At 34.0% G+C, this 20,161-nt stretch overlaps 1 protein-coding gene across 1 annotated transcript; it reads right to left on the bottom strand.

Annotated features, from left to right (window-relative positions):
* Positions 1-90: 90 nt before the first annotated feature.
* On the bottom strand, positions 91-19,596 carry LOC120201423 (GDSL esterase/lipase At5g62930). The gene is made up of 9 exons (XM_039202031.1): positions 19,592-19,596; positions 13,841-13,853; positions 8,669-8,673; positions 2,536-2,664; positions 2,370-2,447; positions 1,652-1,792; positions 1,156-1,232; positions 734-898; positions 91-469 (listed from the first exon to the last, which is right to left on the bottom strand). Exons 4-9 carry the CDS (start codon positions 2,632-2,634, stop codon positions 301-303), a joined length of 729 nt encoding a protein of 242 aa, XP_039057962.1. The 5' UTR covers positions 2,635-2,664; positions 8,669-8,673; positions 13,841-13,853; positions 19,592-19,596; the 3' UTR covers positions 91-300.
* Between the last annotated feature and the right edge of the window lie 565 nt (positions 19,597-20,161).

The following is a 20,161-nucleotide window of genomic DNA, read 5'->3' as shown; positions in this document are numbered from 1 at the left end:
GCTGGCTGGTGGCAAATTTTCACTAAAAGGGCATTTTAGAAATTAGCAAATTGATATGAAAATTCATGTAAATCAGTAACGCAAAGTGTTGGGAAACTAGAATTAAATACTAAAACAATTAATGAACTTTTAATACTTTCTTTGTAACCTTCAGAATAAAAGTATTAAATGTAAATTGTAACACACATGTAAATGCAACATTAATGCTTGTGAATTTTTCATGAACACATTGAAATGAAGCATCAGAAGTGAAAATGTTATCCCATATTAGAGTGAGGGGCGGGGAAGAACCAAAGGAAGCTACAAGCATTTATGCTGAAAAGCCTTTTCTGGGTTGTTGCCATCGATGTCGGAGTGGTGAGGAAAATCGTAAGGCATTTCTGCAGGGTCAAGCCATGCTTCCTTGAAAACCGTCACAACTTCTTCAGACACAACCGCATTGCCTTCTGCTGTCAGATGCAATCCATCTCTGAAATACATACCAACAACCGATTCATTAGTAACAACAGTTTGCTGTGCCTAATACCCCAACGATTTAGTTGGTTTTTGCCCACCATTAAACCTTAGAAGGAAACTACTTAGATGTCAATGAGCCATCGTGAGAGAATCGGATACCGTGCGGAGGATATAAATGTTGCAAATGTGTGTACAGAACTTTTCTTTGACTAAGGATCTTACTTTTTAGATATCGAGTATCAAGCTTCTAAATGTGCTAATTTAGAATACAACAAACCTTAGATATTTTCTCTGCCAACCATCTGTTTCCTGCATCTTGGACCAAATATTGATGGATCGGATACCCAGTTCTCCAGCTACTTCAACACACCCTTTAGCATACACTCCGGCATTTTCATTTGTTCGTTCTGGCAATTTCATTGCTTTCTCACCATAAGTTGCTCTGTTGAACAAAATTAAAAAAAAAATATTTGAAGTTCATGGCAACCAAAGTAATGTTCAATAATCTAGTACAAGAAATGCACTCTGCAGCCTGCCCCTTGTGAGTGTATTATACGTGCAAGATAAAGTTCATGACAACCAAACCCATGTGATGGTAGCAACACTTTAATTATGTGTAGATCCTTAATAATCTCAAAAAAGATGATAAGGTCCGGTAGTTATGTGTAATGATGGATGAAGGAAAACAATGTCCTGTACCGTGCATATTCCATACGCCCTTCCTCATCAATAGGGGGTGGAGTTATAAGAACCATAAGCATGGTGGGTGAACATTCCTGTGGAGAGACAATGACGATTCGTGAAAAGTAGGTCAACAGAACAAGTATGTAGGTTCAAATGCATTTTCCTATCAGGTGAAGTATGAAGATAACTCGGGACTAACTCCTAAGGACTGCACTTGCTAAAATCTTTGGGCAAGCAGCACCTAGAACTGTCTAGGCTCATGCCGACATTGCTATAGATCATCATCATATGTGCAGATTAACTTGTAGCTTCCTCTTAGTAGGATATATTTTCCATTGTATTCTCAGAATGTACGAAAGCTCATTAGAAAATGCAGAATGGATTCTAGAATAGGGATGTCAGTTACAGAAACATATGCTATAATTAAAGCTGAAAGGGATACAGCGTCAATTGTGAAATGCCCTCCTAAAATGATTGCTTAAAAATAATAGTGAAGAGATGAAAACTTAACCTTCAAATGGGCAACCATTTTTCTGAGGTTGTCCTTGTACTCTTCTATGGGGACATGCTGCCTTTCTCCGGTTCTCCCTAGGAGAGCTGCATCATTAGCCCCGAAGAAAATTGTGGTAGCAATAGGAGGTTTACTCGAGTCCTGAGAGAAGAAAGATAAATCTGAGACTAGCGTGTAATATATGGTGCAAAAATGAGGGGGAAAGCCGGAACAAACAAATACAACAGTTGAATTTCCTGGAATAAACAAAGCAAGCAAAAGAAGATATTTAAATGTTAGTGACTATCATTGATGAAATTAGAGATCACCTAACAATGACGGTACCGTAGAAATGTAAATGTCAAAAGTAGATCATATATGGATAGATTTACATACATACATATACATATTTCCTCCGACTTCAGAGATTATAAAAAATGTTATAAAATGAAAAACTTGATCCCTAAATACACAACAGCAATGAGTTGCATATAACGTCCAATCTGTCCTTGATCTATAAACAAAATGACTAAATCTTAGTTTGTCCACCAGTAAAACTGAATACGAGGGTCATAATACAAATGTGGAGATCTATCCCCCATTCTAAGAACATCAAACAAATTTCAAAAGCACGATCTAAAATCCTAACATTCTAAAACCCTAAACTTTAACAGATCAACAACTCTGCAAATTCACAGCTGTAGCTCCAAAGAAATTAAAAAGGATTGCAGAGGTTTACAAGAGGGAAGATATGATGCAACAAAAATAGAGCCCATCTGGTGTTGTATCCACCATACCCACGAACTAAAACATCGGCCTGTGTAAATCAAAATATATGTATGAGAAAAAGAGTTAAAAGGAGTGAAAATGGGTGATATTTTATTTAGAAGAAAAAAAGGAAGAACCTTGCGAGAGTAGGTGTTAGCAAGAGAAGCACCCCAGCCTCCCGAGCTAAAGGATTCTTGTGTAATTGAATCTCCAAATAACACTATGTTTGGTCTCATTCTTTCTTCTCCCACGAAAGTCGATGCTCTCTCCCTTGGCCTCCGCTGTTCTTATGTACGAGCAAAGATCATTACTTATTAAATTATTGATATATTTTTAAGGCGAATTTATTAATTTTTTTAATGTGAAATTAATCACTATTTATTTATTATGTATGGTCTCAAGTTTATTAAAACTTAGAATAAAGTACAAAAATGATCCCTGATTATTGAGTATTATTTTATTGAGTTACTGACTATTAAAAGTTATAAAATGATCACTCGATTATAGGGAGTTGCTTTCTTAATTCCATCGGGTTTTAAAAGTTACAAAATGGTCACTTGATTATTCATTATAGTCCAAAATAGTCATTTTTCGTTAAAAAAAATTAACGGTCTCCTGAGTTGGACTTTAACATGCTGACTGAGATATGATAGTCGTTTGAGATCATCATCTTAACAAAATAATTTTTTAACGTCCAACTTAGACGACTGCTAATTTTCAATAGAAAAGGATGAGTCTGGAACTTAATGAATAGTCGAGTGATCATTTTGAAACTTTTAATAGTTGAGGGACTCAACAAAGTAACTCTCTATAGTTGGAGGATCATTTTGTAACTTTTAATAGCCAGAGGACTTAATAAAAAATATTTTATAGTTGAGAAACTATTTGTGTACTTTATCCATTAAATTCTTATTTTTTTAAATTGTTTTAAGGTAAATTCATTAATTTCTTAAATGTGAAATTAATCACTAATAATTTACTATGGGCCATTTTGGCATTACATTTAATGTGTAAATTAATTTTAATATATAAACATATCAAAATAGATTATAGAAAAATATAAATATAAATATAATTATAATAAAAAAATATAAAATGAAAAAATAATTAGTATATAATTAATACATAATTTATACAAACAATTAAATTTTAAAATTCTTTTTCTGGGTAAATGAGTGGAGTCCATGCAACACAGTAAGAGTAAAATTATAACTTTTCTTTTAAACAGAAATTTGAACTGCCAGAAAATCCATCTTTTGTAGTTGGTTTAAAATCATCGCTCTAAATGCACTTTTACCTTTAAATTTTATTCGGTTGATAATGATTTTGATTTAAAACCTGACTTTTAGATAAAAAGTGAATCTAGACAACATTACCAATTTAATACCCCAAAAAATATGGTTAGTGAGCAAAATGAATATTTGAAAGTTTGGTGACTAAAGTATAAACTCGAGAAAATTTAAGGACTAAAATGGTAATTTTCAAAAGTATATATTTTGTCCCGAAAATGAATAAATATCCTTAAGAATGATGTTTTGGTGACACTTGGATTTTTAGTACGGAGTTTGTGTCAAAAGCTATAAAATGCTAAAGTTCAAGAAAAATTCGGATAAACGGATTGAATCGAAAATTCAGGAAATTTTTCTTGATGATAAAGCAAGGGGAAAAATATCTTTTCCATACTTTAAAATTATAAGATTTAATGTGGACCATTGGATTTAATTGATTTCCATGTTAAATCTTAACCATTGGATTAAAAAGGACAAGATTGTAATTTTGAACTTTACAAGGGTAAAGTTGTAGACTACTAACTTTATGGTTTAATTTTAGCTCTTGGATGATAAATTTGATATGTGGCATGATTAGGATCATTGTATTTTAAGGTCATAATAATCATTTTGGACTAAAATAAATTTTAAATTCATTTAGGTTATAAAAATCCAAAAATGACTAAAAAACAATTCAAGAAAGTTCTTTAAATTGTTTGCTGCAGACGTGATTTACAACAAAATAATAGGTAAGATTTGATTTTTGATTTTCACGCATTTTGAGTTGGATTTAAGATTAAGACATGAAATTCAATTTTGTTCTCCATTGAGTTCTCTTTCATTTGATACCATTTGTTCATGTTGTTCATGCTTATAACCCTAAATTTATGAAAGGGTGGATGAAGGTGATGATGGAATTTGAGGTTTCAAGGCTTGAAAATGATGATATAAGTGTTGTTATGTTGATTTCATGCTTCAAGTCATGAACAATCCATTAGTTTTCCTTTAGAGATCAATTTGGAAAAGATGAAAAGTTAAGGGGTTGATGTTTTGAATTGATTTTTTATGTTAGATATGATGAGAATATTATGTTTTATACATTAGCATGTTTATTCAAGATTGAAAACGAGGAAGAATGGTTGGATCCTAATAGTGACCAAAATGACACTTTAGGAAAAGTTTAAGAATTATATTCAAAGCTTGAATTTGATGAAGGTTGTCGTAGAAAATTACAATACATGTTTAAATGTTTTGTTTGGAGCTTTAAATAACCTTGGATGGTGATCGATTATATTCGACTGTATAGGTTTCTTAAGGAAAAAATTGTGAAAAAAATTCAATTGACTTATTTATGATATTTATTATCTTTCAAGGAATAATTTGATGATTAAACTATTTGAATTTATACTTGAAATGTGAAATTTCTATTGTTAATCCTTAAAGCCTAAAAGAGAAATAAAGACTTAAGGTGAAACTATGGTTTTAAAGGTGAATTCAAGTAAGTTAAGGCGAGTGCAATGCATACATAACATAATATCTTGACTTATATAAAGATCTAGCTTAAAGCTTGGCGAGGCTTATATTTTGACTTATATAAAAAGTGTTAAGGCGAGTGCAATGCATACATAACATAATACATGGATGTTTTATACATCATTAGAAACACTTATGATGAGTATACCTTGTTTATTTATCATGATATTTATGCCATTAATCATTTATTTAACATGTTCTAAATATGTCAAAAGTTAATATAAAATGAAATGATCACTAGTTTATATATGATGTTATATCATGAACGTTATTTCCGGTATGAACTGCCAAATGTTGAATTATGTTGATATGCAATGCCATGAATGAAATAAATATAGACTATATGCCCAAGTAGGCCATTGAGGGACAATGATATAGTTGGTATGTCATAAAGTCCAACATTAGGCTGCATATTTGATTTAGCACTATATAGGACACATAATGCATATAGTGGGTGGGCATAACCATATGTCTATTAGCACTTCGATGTATATTTGACTTGTGTACCCAGGGTTCTTATAGGCTTATATTTGGGTTATGGTTTATTGGTTAATAAATGATAAACATGTGAATAAGCTTTTGAGCTTTTGGAATAAACGACAAGTATATTGGTAAGAAATTTTATATGTGGTTTATATCATGTTAATATATCGTAAGATGACTGTAATACATGTAAAGTGATCATAATGCATTGAGTATTATTATTTATTCATATTTATATGTTGTATTGCATTGACTATTACTATGATTGTCCCACTAAGTGTATACTTAGCGTATGATGATTCTCATGCGTAGGTAAAAAGAAAAAATCAGAGTAAGGAGTATTCGACATCATACCTATCGAGGAGTATATCTCCAGTATCAGTAATGACATATTTCTGATGTATTTTTTATTTTCTAATTGACATGTATATATGTGTTAATAGTATTTTGGTGTAAACTATGCTTAAAACAGGTTTGTAATAGTTTACCTGATAGTAGTTTTAATGAATATTACATAGATTATGATAGTTACAAAAAAATGGACTATATGTTAACGATTCAGTAAAATTTAAATTAAACGAGTATTAAGATGAATGTAGATTAAATAGAATATTGTAGTTTTATTTGTTATATGTTATAGTAGTGAACTGCTAAGTTGTTGCCTAAAATTAAAATTAGTTTGGTTAATAAATTAGAAATTGATGTTCTTTGATAAATTAATAAATGGTTAAAATTTAAATGCTAAACAAATTAGTTTGTCATACCTGAATTTAAGGGTCAATTTATAGGTATTTGAAAGTTAAAGGTAGTTTTAGAAAGTTGTAGAAAATTTAGGGATTGGAACTCAAATTTTACCATTTTTCTTACCCAATGAAAAATAATACCTCGATCGGTAAAACCTTAAAAATCCCTAATTTTTAATCCCTAAATCCATAGCCCATAACTCAACCCCCGTCAGCCTTCATCGCTTAAATTCTTCACCGTTCGGCCACTGTTTGATGCATTGGCACCCTCGTTTGAATCACCGTAGTACCCCGATCAAAGCCCGAGCATCGTCGTGCCGTGAAACACCTCATATCGTCGTGAATCGATGATTTTTTACATGATGAAAATCCCAAAATTTCCCTGTTGTCTTCATCAAATTCCAACCGACCTAGTTGGCGTTGCCATTCACCGCCCTTCCCATTGAGTTCCTCATGTGTTTTCGATAAGAACCCGACCTATCTAGTCCCCTCACCATCGCTGTTATGTTCGGTCACCGTGGGTAAGTTGTCAGTCATTTTTATGGTTGTTTTCAATCGTGATTTTGGCTTGATTTGGAATTAAATTGGTTGTTTTAGATGTAAGGATGATTTTGGAGTAATCAGACCACCAACAGGACCTCCGTCGCCGCCACACACGCCGCCACGTGCTAGGGGTGCGCGTGGGGCTTGTCTTGGCCTAGAGAAATTTCCAGAACCAGGTTGACCCGACCCACCTGTTCGATCTGACCTGACCCGTCTGTTTGATCCGACTCGACCTGACCCGTCTGGTTCAGTCCACTCACCGAGTCAACTCAGTCTGAGTCAACCTGTATGAGTCAACTTAGTCTGAGTAAACTCAGTCTGAGTCAACCCGTCCAAGTCAACTCGTCCAAGTCAACTCGTCCGAGTCAACCCGTCCGAGTTAACCCGTCCGAGTCAACCCGTCTGAGTCAACCCGTTGACTTTGATTTGTTGCCTTTGATATGTTGACTTTGACCCGTGAACTTTAACCAAAAAGTTAACTTTTTTACAAAGGTCATATTTTATGTTTTTCGACGTCCTGATTCCGAATCTGAAGTCTTTTTTTTGCCAAATTAGCACCCAGTAAGCCGTTTTTCAGAGATTCACATTTGGATTCAATATGGTTTTTAAATTAAGTACAGTTTCTGACGTTAATTTGGTTGATTTGTATTCGTAGAATTATTAGACGTTGAATTCAAGTTCTAGAGTGATTGAATGAAGTTTAAAGGATCGTTCGATATAGTGCAAAAATCGAGGTGATACTTTATTATCTTTTGTATGCTTTTAGGGACTCACTGATAAATGATAAATGCATGAATGAAAATAATTGGTCCATTAGGATAGTTAACTATCTTTGGACTCAGATGGAAATTGGATTAAGGACAGAACACTGTATAAGACTCTAACAGCTCAAAAAAGAAATTGGTAGACTGATCAGAAACAGATCTTAGTTCAATGAATAGGTCCATAAATCAATCAATCTCAAAATACGCAAATTCTGATTAATCCCGTTAAAGATTAGATGGTAGAACTATTTGGATAAGAAATTACCAATAATAGTACTATGTTGTAAAATTAGAAAAATGCCCTTATACTGAAAAATGACGCATATATCCCCTGATGGTAAAAATAACCTACGGTAATCAAATGAGTAAAGTACTTTGAACACTAAAGTAACTAGAATGCTTTCAAGCCTAAGTTATCCGAAGTAATGCCACTGATATAATTGATTGATATGTCGATAATACCCTTAAAGTGTAAAAACGAATATGGATAACCATGATAGTATAGACGACCTAAGAAATTATATCACGATCCATTGGAATCTTGGAATCACCGATTAAACTTATGATTTATCTAGAATGCCCCTGAAGTATAATATGAGTCGAAGCACGTCCAAACCCTAGAATAATTAAACACTCGCAGCTCTGAAATAAACAAATCAACCTCGTATATTATATGCCAAGTTAAATGAAATGGAAATACTGTATGTAATCGAATTTACAGAAATGACCGAATTACTCAGGAAACTCCTAAGTGACCGAAATAACTTGAATACTAATTGAATTAAGTACCCCGATGACCCATAATTAAGTTAATAATTTGGATAAGTCTGGAAACACTAATGATCAGTTCGACAAAAGTTATCAGTATTAAAGTGAAAATACTCTGGAAGTGCAACGATTTGACCAGTTGACAGATATCATTGATGAGACTTCTACAGTTCGAGTTAACTCGATGTTTCGATAAATCGACCCAAATCGTAAATGCGCTAAATATTCGTTTCTCCCTTTTCAGCTCAAAACACTTTGAATTATCCAAGAACCTAATGCACAAAATACCTTTGATTTTCCTGAATAATAGAATCACTCCGGCCATATATGAAAACACAAGTAACTCAGGTGTAAAGGATTCTGAATATCCTTATGATTACATAGTGCCTCCGAAAAATGTTTAAATACTATATGATCCTGATAAATCACATTCTGAATAACTGATGATTCCGTCAACTAATGAACTCTTCCGATAATGATTCTAACTTCCAACATTCTATTCGTATACTGAAGATCCGTGTTTCCTCTACCCGATAAGATTATCATGTACCTCTGAATAGTGTCTGGAACCTCTAGTGTGTTCCCTAACCACACATATATTTTCTCTTATTCTGTTCTGATCTTTGATCACTGCTCTGATTTCTGGTATCTCTGTTTACTGACTGAAATTATTTTTATACTGGGTACTCTGGATCTGGTATGAAGACTCTGACAGGTTCAGTCGATGCTGGTAATTCCTTTTATGGGTTCATTACCGATTGGTAATTCCTATCTTTGGCAGGTTCAGTTGCTATTGGTAATTCCTTGAATAAGTTCAGCACCGACTGACAATTCCTTATGGACCTAAGATGACCATTGGGTAGGCTCTGAGGCCCCGATAATATTTTTTGGGTAGGCTCTCAGGCCCCAAGGTACTCTCTTACGTTATGTAGTTATGGGGAATTGCATATGTCATTCGTTTGGAGGGTTTTACTATGGTTTTAAAGATACGTTTTAAACTGTTGATGTTTTAAAAATGATTTGTATATTTTCACTAGTTTTGTGGGAACACACTAGAGTACCTATTCCGATCTCCTGAACGTAGTCATCCGAAATATTTCCCTATGAACTGAAAGCTTACTGTCTGTTACTACCTAAGATATCAGTGGGACCTCAGCTCAACCTAAAAGTCTGTAGATGTTGAACAAATAAGGAAACAAATGCTTATTTGTTATCTGCATGTCATGTAGCATCAATTGGTAGTATTGTGTTACTGAGCTTCCCAAAGCTCATTCCTTGACTCCATATTTCATGTTGAAAGAATCAAACCAGTGTAGCTTTCAACATCAGTAAAAGAGTTCCACCGGTGTTGCTTGCGGAGTACGGTGCATGTAATTAGGGGCATATGACTTATATTTTGCTTTTATATCGAGTCAGATATCTGTTTTATTTCTAAATATTGATAAATTTTACTTTTGTATTTATAAATTCTTCTATGATTTTAAGCGTTTTAACAAAAAGTTTAATTTTTCTGATATTTTTATGGTGGGTCACTCCGGTGGCCCTAATGTGAGAGTTACTTATCTCTGACCCGACTCTAAAAATGAAATTGGGAGATGTTACTGCTCTATGAACCTAACCTCGTAACCAAGGTTGAATTGATTCCACAAGGATAATTCCGTTTCGATTCTTTTATTGGAATGAGGGTAAGTTCTGACGAGAATGTATACTCAGCTGGTTAAGGATAAGTAGAGGACCTGTATTTCTATAAAAACTACTATAAGATATGGAAGAATTGATGAAAACTTCATTTTTGAATTTCTGTGATTTGAGTTAATTTTGAGGACAAAATTTCTTTAAGGAGGAGAAAAGCGTAACATCCGAATTTAAGGGTAAATTTATAGGTTTTAAAACTTAAAGGTTGATAGGGAAGCGGTGATGGGTTAATTAATGTTGATCTTATTGAAGAATCAAACCTAAAAAGCTCTAGACTCGATGAAAAATAAAGGGGGATGAATAGGGAAAGGTGATGTCATCGACTAGGTATTTTAAAGTTTCATTTAAGTGTTGGAAACAAGGTAATAAACAAGATTAGAACAAGATAAACAAAAGATAAAGAAATTGAAAATAAAGTAGATAACCAAGAAATCAAAAGATCTCCCTTATGAAGGTGAACGATAAAGACGATTGATGGTGTGGATGATATGTGGAAAATCGATGGATAATATCCTATTGAGCCCTCCTAGTCGCAACGAAAAGGAAAATACGAAAATATGGCTCTAACCAACCCTCCTAGCCGCGATGAAAAGACAAATTGGAGTGTGAAGATTAATCTCTCTCACAAGAACTTGAAAGAACTCCAGGAGAAGAAGCTTCGAAGGCACAAGGCAATCATCACTTGCAAAAACAATCTCTCGTTGTATAATTAATCAAAGAAATCATATTTACAAAGTTGAATGAAGCCTCCTTTATATAGGGGCTGAGTTCTAAAGGTCTAAATAACTAATGAATAAAATAATAACAAACTAAACATGTCTTAACTCTAATTCCTAATAAAATAATAATAACTAAAAATAATGTTTTAACCCAAACTTATTCCTAATAAAATAATAAATATAATCCTAAAATATAATGCATCATCCTATATTAAATTATATTACAAATAATCAATATAAATATTGAAAATTCGTAATATTTACAAAATCACGTATTAATCTCGTATAGGAATTTCTACATGCGCTATCTTCACTAAAATGAATGTATCTTGAGTTCCCGATATCGGATTGATGTGATTCAAGAACCGTTGAAAGGATAAAGACATACATTTGTATATTCATAAGATATGTTAACCAAATAAGATTAGGATCTCATTCAAAAAGTCATCGGAAGTCTGTTCATGTTCTGGTATTCTTTTCCAAGGCTTGGACAAGTGGATCATTTGGAAGAGTTATTACTTCTTCCTTTCATGTGAGCCTTGTGATGCATGTATCATCCTCCCTTACTTCAAAAAGATTCAACCTCGAATCTATAGCATTAAAGGGAGCAATATTAGAATCGTTTAATGATTCATTCACATTTGCTTACTGGATAGGTTCGAGTAGAAACATTAGTCCAAAGAAGCATGTATTATGGAATCTGGTGCATGTATCATTCCCCTACTCCTCAAAAGGATTCGTCCTCTAATATGAAAATCATAGAGAAAGAGAATTAGATGTGTTGAAAGGAAAACTTTTGAAACATTTACCAAGATCAATGTTATGTGTCATTATGCATTTTAGTCAAGGTTTCTTCTTTGTAGGGACTGATTTCTTGTAGTCTTGAAATCCTCTTTTGCATATAAGTCTTATAATATGATGTTTAGGTTGAAATTCAACATGGCATCGGCTACTATTGGCTTTCTTTATGATTGCTTCAGATATTCTCTCGATGATTTGACTCGTGTGTGGCGAGAATGAGTGTTGAAAAACCATGTTAACTGGTTTGTGAAAGTAATCCCTTAAGTATCCTAAGTGTGGTTCATGAATTAATAATTCTCGGGAGGAGATTTGTGGATTGTAAAACCTTCGTGGTAGTGCATCATCTATTGTGTTTTGCTTACCTCGGTCTTTTATGCACTTAAAGGAGTTGTGTTTATTATGGATGACAATTTCAAGAGTCTTACCTTGTAAAAAATAGAAGTGTTTTATAATATCATTAAAATAAGTAATAAAATACTTACCTTTGGACTTTCGTAAATCATGAATCTTCATTGATATAACATATTGATTAGGGCTTTCAGGTGGTAACCCGTCAGGATGGTCACCTAACACCATTCGACAACTCTTGGTGATGGAAGATGGTATGGGCCAGTCTCATGTTGCTTTTAGTTTTTCATCATTTACATGGATGCCCTGTGCACAAACTATAAAACCTGTGAAGTTTTTCAAATCATGTTTCGTCTTTAAGTTGGCGTCACTACTAAGGCTTTCATGGATGTAACTTTTTTGTAACAAATCTAACTCTTTGGTTTCTTTGAGATTGTATGTTTGACGATGTATGATGAAACCTTAAATTAAATTGGTTTGGTTTTGTTTTCCTCTTTCCAGTGGTAATCCGTCAGGTGGATCACCTAGCACTTCTCGAAAATCCTGTAAAAGAGATGAAAACACACTAGGAAAATCCTTGTTAATGTTAGAAATCGAAACAATTGATTCCTTAAAGAGAACAAGGATGCAAGTTTGTTTGTAAAGAAGATTCTCTCTCAATTCTTTTTTGCTCACACATAGATTTTGAGTCACTCTTTTCTTCTCACAAGTAGGTTCACTCACCTCCCATGGGTCATTATTCTTTTGGCTTTTGTAACTAGTAACCTCTTTTGCTTTTGCCTCTTTATGAGATTTTTCTTTTTTTACTTTCCCTACCTCCTCACAAATTCTCATTTGATCTTTAGGGGCTGAAAGTGTGTCATTCTTAGCTGGTCATTGTTTCTACTTATCCGATTTGTTATCTCTCGATTTTTCTGAGAAGATGGAGTACAAGATGAGGAATGATTTGAAGGATTACCTTGGTAATGTTCTCTGAATCGGAATTTCCTTTGGATTTGTTCTTCGATTGTTATTGCCTTCTTTAGTGTATCTTCAAGGTTTTCATACTGATGGAGGTCAAGAAGATCAGTGATGTTTGAGTTCAAGCTGACGACGAATCTTGACACGTTGGCCTATTCTTTTTCAATTATGTTAGCCCTATTAAGTAAGGATTGCATCTCCTTGTAGCAGTCTTCAACTGAACTTCTACCTTTTCGTAGTCAGTGTAGTCATAGTTTAACTTCTCGTGTATAATGTATCGATATGAATCGATTCTTTATGGTTTGTTTAAGGTCGATCCAAGAATTGATTGCTTGAATTTGGAAGTTCTCAATCTTTTTCCTTGTTTGCATCCACCAAGTATGGGCATATTCTTCGAATTTCATGGTGATGAGGGGAACTTGTTCAGCTTGGGGGCAGTCATGGTATACGAACATGAGATCAACTTTTCCTTCCTAATATGTGTACTTGTTCGGATCATTGTCTCCTTTGAAATTTGGGACCGTGAACTTTGGTTTTGCAAAGAGTTTGGGTGCTTGGAAACGTGGTTGTGCTCTTCTGGGTCCCAAAGGTTCAACATTGTTTGGTCTTGGATTCTGGTTTGGTAGATCTAATTGAGGTTCTTGTTGTTCTCTCATGATATTGTTAAGTTCATCAAATCTTTTAATTTGAGTCGTGAGTCGTGCAAGTGTAGCTAAGATAGCCGTAAGTGTCCTGTTGTTATTGTCGCCCATCCTGAAATCATAACACTCAAAAGAAAATTTTAAAGTAAAATAAAAATAAAAGAAAGAAAATTCAACAAAGCAAGAAACCTCACAAGTCACTCCAAGAAAGTAACACAGCGAGAGACAAGTAAGCCGATCTTGTACTCTTTACTTTACCAAGTAGTCTTCCACATTTCGTATCGGAGTTTGATTACTAGCAAAGGCTATAAGAAAAACTTAAAAGCTCTAAGAGGCCATACAAGGGTTAAACTCTAAGAGAATGAGAATACAAAGAAGGAAGAAGTATGCAAACTCTTTAGTCCTACTAACGCAAGAAAGATAATGTGTTAGATAATGAAAAAGAACAATAAAAAGGAAAACAAAAGAACCTAAAGCACTAAGAGTTAAAGAAAAAGAAACCAAACCTAAAACCTAGAAAACGCTGGGTCAACTTGAGCAATGTTTTTGAGGGGGTTACCGGTGTCCAAATATTTTGAAGAAATTCTTGAATGTCTTTCGATGCGTCTAGAAACCACATGTAAAATTTCATAACCAAATACCTTCAGTAGTATCCAGTAGACTCTGTTGAACGGTGAGTCCTCTAACAATCTATTTTTTTGTGATCGCTTTCTTCGAAGGTGTTATTGATCTCCAAAATTCTTTTTTTTGTGAATGATCTTCAATATATGGAGTTGCAATATGGAAATTTTCACCACAAAATTCCTCATGTAGAATTTTCAAGAAATTCAACAAGATTCTAGACCGAATCTGCCGATGAAACTTGAATGATGTATTTGAAGGCTCTAATGAACTCTGATTGGGTTAAAATTTGTAGTGGAGATTACCCTTAGGATGACTATGATATATGGATAAAATAAACCCTAAATTCATTCATTTATAGTTTTTGTTTATTTTTTGGTTTTTTTAAATAGCAAACTAACAAGAAGGATTTGAATCTAAATTAAAATTAGATAAAAAGAACTTGAAACGATGAATCTTTTTTGAACTAGCTCCATTGGGGTACCTTGACGATTTTGTGTGCAAGAACAAGCAAGATTTCTTGCTTCTTTCCAAGAATCGGCCCAAATCTGATACCAATTGATAGGGAAACGGTGGCAGGTTAATGAACGTTGCTCTTGTTGAAGAATCAAGCCTAGAAAGCTCTAGACTCGATAAAGAAAAAAGGGGGATGAATAGGGGAATATGGTGACATCAACTAAGGTCTTTTAGAGTTTCGTTTAAGTGTTGGAAACAAGGTAAGAAACAAGATTAGAACAAGATAAACAAAAGATAAAGAACTTAAAAATAAAGTATGATAATCAAGAAATCAAAAGATCTCTCTTATGAAGGTGAACGGTAAAGATGATTGATGGTGTGGATGGATATGTGGAAAATCAATGTATAATGTCCTATCGAGCCCTCCTAGTCGCAATGAAAAGGCAAAGACAATAATATAGCTCTAACCAACCCTCCTAGTCATGATGAAAAGGCAAATTGGAGTGTGAAGATTAATCTCCCTCACAAGAACTTGAAAGAACTCCAGGAGAAGAAGCTTCGAAGGCACAAGGCAATCAACAGTTGCAAAAATAAATTCTCGTTGTATTATTAATCAAAGAAATCTGATTTACAAAGTTGAATGAAGCCTCATTTATATAGGGGTTGAGTTCTAAAGGTCCTAAATAACTAATGAATAAAATAGTAACAAACTAAACATGTCTTAACTCTAATTCCTAATAAAATAATAATAACTAAAAATAATATTTTAACTCAACCTTAATTCCTAATAAAATAATAAATATAATCCTAAAATATAATGCATCATCCTATATTAAATTCTAATAAAATAATCAATATAAATATTGAAAATTCGTAATATTTACAAAATCACGTATTAATCTCGTATAGGAATTTCTGCATGCACTCTCTTCACTAAAATGAACGTATCTTGAGTTCCCAATATCGAATTGATGCGATTAAAAAACCATTGGAAAATAAGAAATAGACGGTTGTATATTTAGAAGACATGTTAACCAAATAAGATCAGGATACCATTCAAAAAGTTATCACAAATATATTGCTGTTCTGATACGCTTTTCCAAGGCTTGGACGAGTGGATCATTTGGAAGTTATTACTTCTTCCATTGATGTGAGCCTTGTGATGCATGTATCTAAGGTATTTTAGAAAAATTCAGAAAATTTAGGGACTGGAACCCGAATTTCAGTATTTTTATTACCCAATAAAAAATAAACCCCATATCAGTAAAACCCTAAAAATCCCCAATTCTTAATCCCTAATTTCCTAGCCCATAATTCAACACCCGTCGGCCTTCATCACTTAAATTCGTCACCGTTCAGCCGCTGTTGGATGCACTTCCACCCCTGTTCGAACTACGTACTGCCCCGACCAAAGCCAAACCATCGTCGCGCCATGAAACGCCTCATATGTCGTGAATCGATGATTTTTCACGCGATGAAAATCCAAAAATTTTACCATTGTTTTCGTCAAATTATGACTGGCCTAGTCGGCGTTGCCATTCACCTCCCTTCCCTTCGAGTTCCTCAGGTGTTTCTGATAAGAACCTAACCCATCTGGTCACCTCACTGTCGCTATTCCGTCCGGTTGCAATGGGTAAGTCGTCGATCACTTTTATGGTTGTTTTTAATCGTGATTTTAGCTTGATTTGGAATTAAATTGGTTGTTTTGGATGTAAGGATGATTTTGGAGTAATCAGACCACCAACAAACCTCTGTCATCGCCACTTGTCTCAGCATGGAGAAATTTTCGGAACCGGGTCGACCCGACCCGACCTGCCTGTCCGATCCGACCTGACCCGCTGTTCCGGTCTAGTCATCGAGTCAATTCAGTCCGAGTCAACCCATCCAAGTCAACTCAGTCTGAGTCGACCAGTTGAGTCAACTCGTTCGAGTCAACCTGTTAACTTTAACCCGTTGACTTTGACCAAATAGTTAACTTTTTCGAAAATGTCCTATTTTATGTTTTTCGACGTCCTGAGTCCAAATCCGAAGTCCATTTTTCCTAATTTATACATGGTAAGCCGTTTTTCAGAGATTTACCTTCATATTCAATATGGTTTTTAAATTAAGTCCAGTTTCTGACATAAAATTGGTTTCTTTGTATCCGAGGAATTATTGGACGTTGAATTCAAGTTCGAGAGTGATTGAATGGAGTTTAAAGGATCGATCGGTATGGCATGGAAATCGAGGTAATACTTTACTACCTTTTGTATGCTTTTTGGACTCACTGATCAATGGTAAATGCATAAATGGAAATAATTGGTCCATTAGGATAGTTAACTATCTTTGGACTCAGAAAAAATTGGATTAATGACAGAACACTGTATAAGACTTAAACGGCTCGAAAAAGAAATTGGTAGACTGATCAGAAACAGATCTTAGTTCAATGAATAGGTCCGTAAATCAATCAATCTCAGAACACGTAAATTCTAATTAATCTCGTTAAAGATCAGATGGTAGAAATATTTGGATAAGAAATTCCCAATAATAGCACTATGTGGTAAAATTACAAAAATGCCCTTGTATTGAAAAAGGACCCATATATCCCTTGATAGTAAAAATAACCTACGGTGATCAAATGAGTAAAGTACTCTGAACACTAAAGTAACTAGAATACTTTCAAGCCTAAGTTATCTGAAGTAATGCCACAGACATAATTGATTGAAATGGCGATAATACCTGAGTGTAAAAAGGAATATGGATGACCATGATAATAGAGGCAACCTAAGAAATTATATCATGATCCATTAGAATCTTGGAATCACCGATTAAACTCCTGATTTATTTGAAATGCCCCTGAAGTATAATATGAGTCGAAGCACATCCAAGCCTTGAAATAATTAAACACCCGCAGCTCTAATATGAACAAATCAACCTTGTATATTATATGACCAAGTTAAACGGAATGGAAGTACTATATGTAATTGAATTTACAGAAACGATCGAATTACTCAAGAAACTCCTAAGCGACCGAAATAACTTGAATACTAATTGAATTAAGTACCCTGATGACCCTAAATTAACTGAATAATTTAGATAAGTTTAGAAACACTGATGATCAGTTCGACAAAAGTTGTCAGTGTTAAAGTGCAAATACTTTCGAAGTGAAACGGTTTGACTAGTTGACATATATCATTGATGATACTTGTACAGTTTGAGTTAACTCGATGTTTCGATAGATCGACCCAAATCGTAAATGCCCTAAATCTTTGTTTCTCCCATATCGGCTCAAATCACTATGAATTCTCTAAGAACCTAATGCCCAAAATGCCTCTGGTTTTTTTGAATAATAGAATCATTTCGGCCATATATGAAAACACAAGTAACTCAGGTGTAAAGGATTTTGAATACCCTTATGATTACTTAGTGCCTCTGAAAAATGTTCAAATACAATATGATTCTGATCAATCACATTCTGAATAACTGATGATTCTGTTAGCTAATTAACTCTTTCAATAGTGATTCTAACTTCTTACATTCTATCGGTATACTAAAGATCCATGTTTTCACTGCCCGATAAAATTAACATGTACATCCAAATAATGTCTGGAACCTCTAATATGTTCCCTAACCACACATATATTTTCTCTTATCCTGTTGTGATCTCTGATCACTGCTCTAATTTCTGGTATCTCTATTTACTGACTAAAATTATTTTTATACTAGGTACTTTGGGATCTGGTATGAAGACTCTGGTAGTCTTAGTCGCTTCTAGTAATTACTTGTATATGTTCAACACCGATTGGTAATTCCTATCTCTGGCAGGTTCAGTCATTGCTGGTAATTCCTTGAATAGTTTCAGCTCTGACTGGTAATTCCTTATGGACCAAAGGTGACCCTTGTGTAGGCTCTGATGCCCTGAGAATCTTTCTTGGGTAGGCTCTCATGCCCCAAGGTGCTCCCTTAGGTTATGTAGTTCTGGGGAACTGAATATGGCGTTCAGTTGGAGGGTTTTACTATGGTTTTAAAGATATATTTTAAACTGCTAATGTTTTAAAAATGATTTGTACATTTTCACTAGTTTTGTTAAAACACACTAGATAATCTATTCAGATTTCCTGAACACAGTCATCCAAAATATCTCCCTCTAAACTGAAAGCTTACTGTCTGTTACTACCTAAGATATCAGTGGGACCTTAGCTCAGCCTAAAAGTCTATATATGTCTGAACCTATAAGAAAACATATCTTATTTATTATCTGCATGTCCTGTAGCATCAATTGGTAGTATTGTATTATTGAGCTTCTCAAAGCTCATTCATTGACTCTCTATTTTAGGTTGAAAGAATCAAACCAGTATAGCTTTCGACATTAGCAAGGGAGTTCCACTGGCGTTGCTTGCGCAGCACGGTACATATGATTAGGGGGCATGTACATTGTATTTTACTTTTATATCCTAGTTAGATATCTATTTTATTTCTGAATATTGATAAATTTCACTTTTGTATTTATATATTATTTTATGATTTTAAGCGTTTTAACAAAAAAGTTTAAATTTTCTGATATTTTTACGGTGGGTCGCTCCGGTGGCCCTAATGTGACACCCCAGATCGGGTCACCCGCATTGGTCTGAGGGGGTTACATAGTTTGTGACATTCTGGCTCATATTTGGGAATTAAATACGGGTAATGTTATTACATTAATTGCTATCATAGCTACATGTGTAGTAGATTATAGACATGAGTCTTGTGTGTAGTGAGTTGGGATCATATATATGCTACTAAGATGTCATAATTACTGATATTTGTATATATATACTTTGATTCATATTATTTAGTAATGTTACTCCTTACTAAAGTTAGATGATTGTGACTTTAACAGATGTTAGACCATCAGGATTCTCATCAAACAACTGAGCAGAATACTCCTGTACAGAGAGAGAGTAATGAGATAAATCAAAATCCATCTTTTACTCAGCAGAATGTAGAGACACATGCTCAAGATCAGTAGAATATGCTTGTACAAGATCTAAGTTTATTTTGCCAGGCATTGGATGCTATCATAAATCATCGAGCACCAGTATCAATTTCAAAGGAATTGAGGAAAATAAAAGCTCCAGAATTTCTAGGTGATACTGATGCAAATCCAGTTGTTGCTGATTACTTGATTACTAATTGAATGATATAAAATTTATGCTAATCAGGTTTCCTTGTGATGATTAAAGAAAGTTAAAGGGAGTCATATCTATTTTGATGAAGCAAGCTAGTGTGTGGTGGAATATAATCACTACACAAGTTCCTTCAGAGCAGATTACGTGGGAATTCTTTCTAAAGGAATTCAAAGAAAAATATATATAGGACGTGTTCATTGATGAAATGAGACAATTATTCCAGAACTTGAAGTAGTTTAGTTGGTTAGTCTACGAATAAGAATGTGAGTTCAA

Source organism: Hibiscus syriacus, unplaced genomic scaffold (genome assembly GCF_006381635.1).
Source record: "Hibiscus syriacus cultivar Baekdansim isolate YM2019G1 unplaced genomic scaffold, ASM638163v2 tig00007204_pilon, whole genome shotgun sequence".
NCBI classification, from domain to species: domain Eukaryota; kingdom Viridiplantae; phylum Streptophyta; class Magnoliopsida; order Malvales; family Malvaceae; genus Hibiscus; species Hibiscus syriacus.
This window is presented reverse-complemented; position numbering and strand designations above follow the sequence as displayed.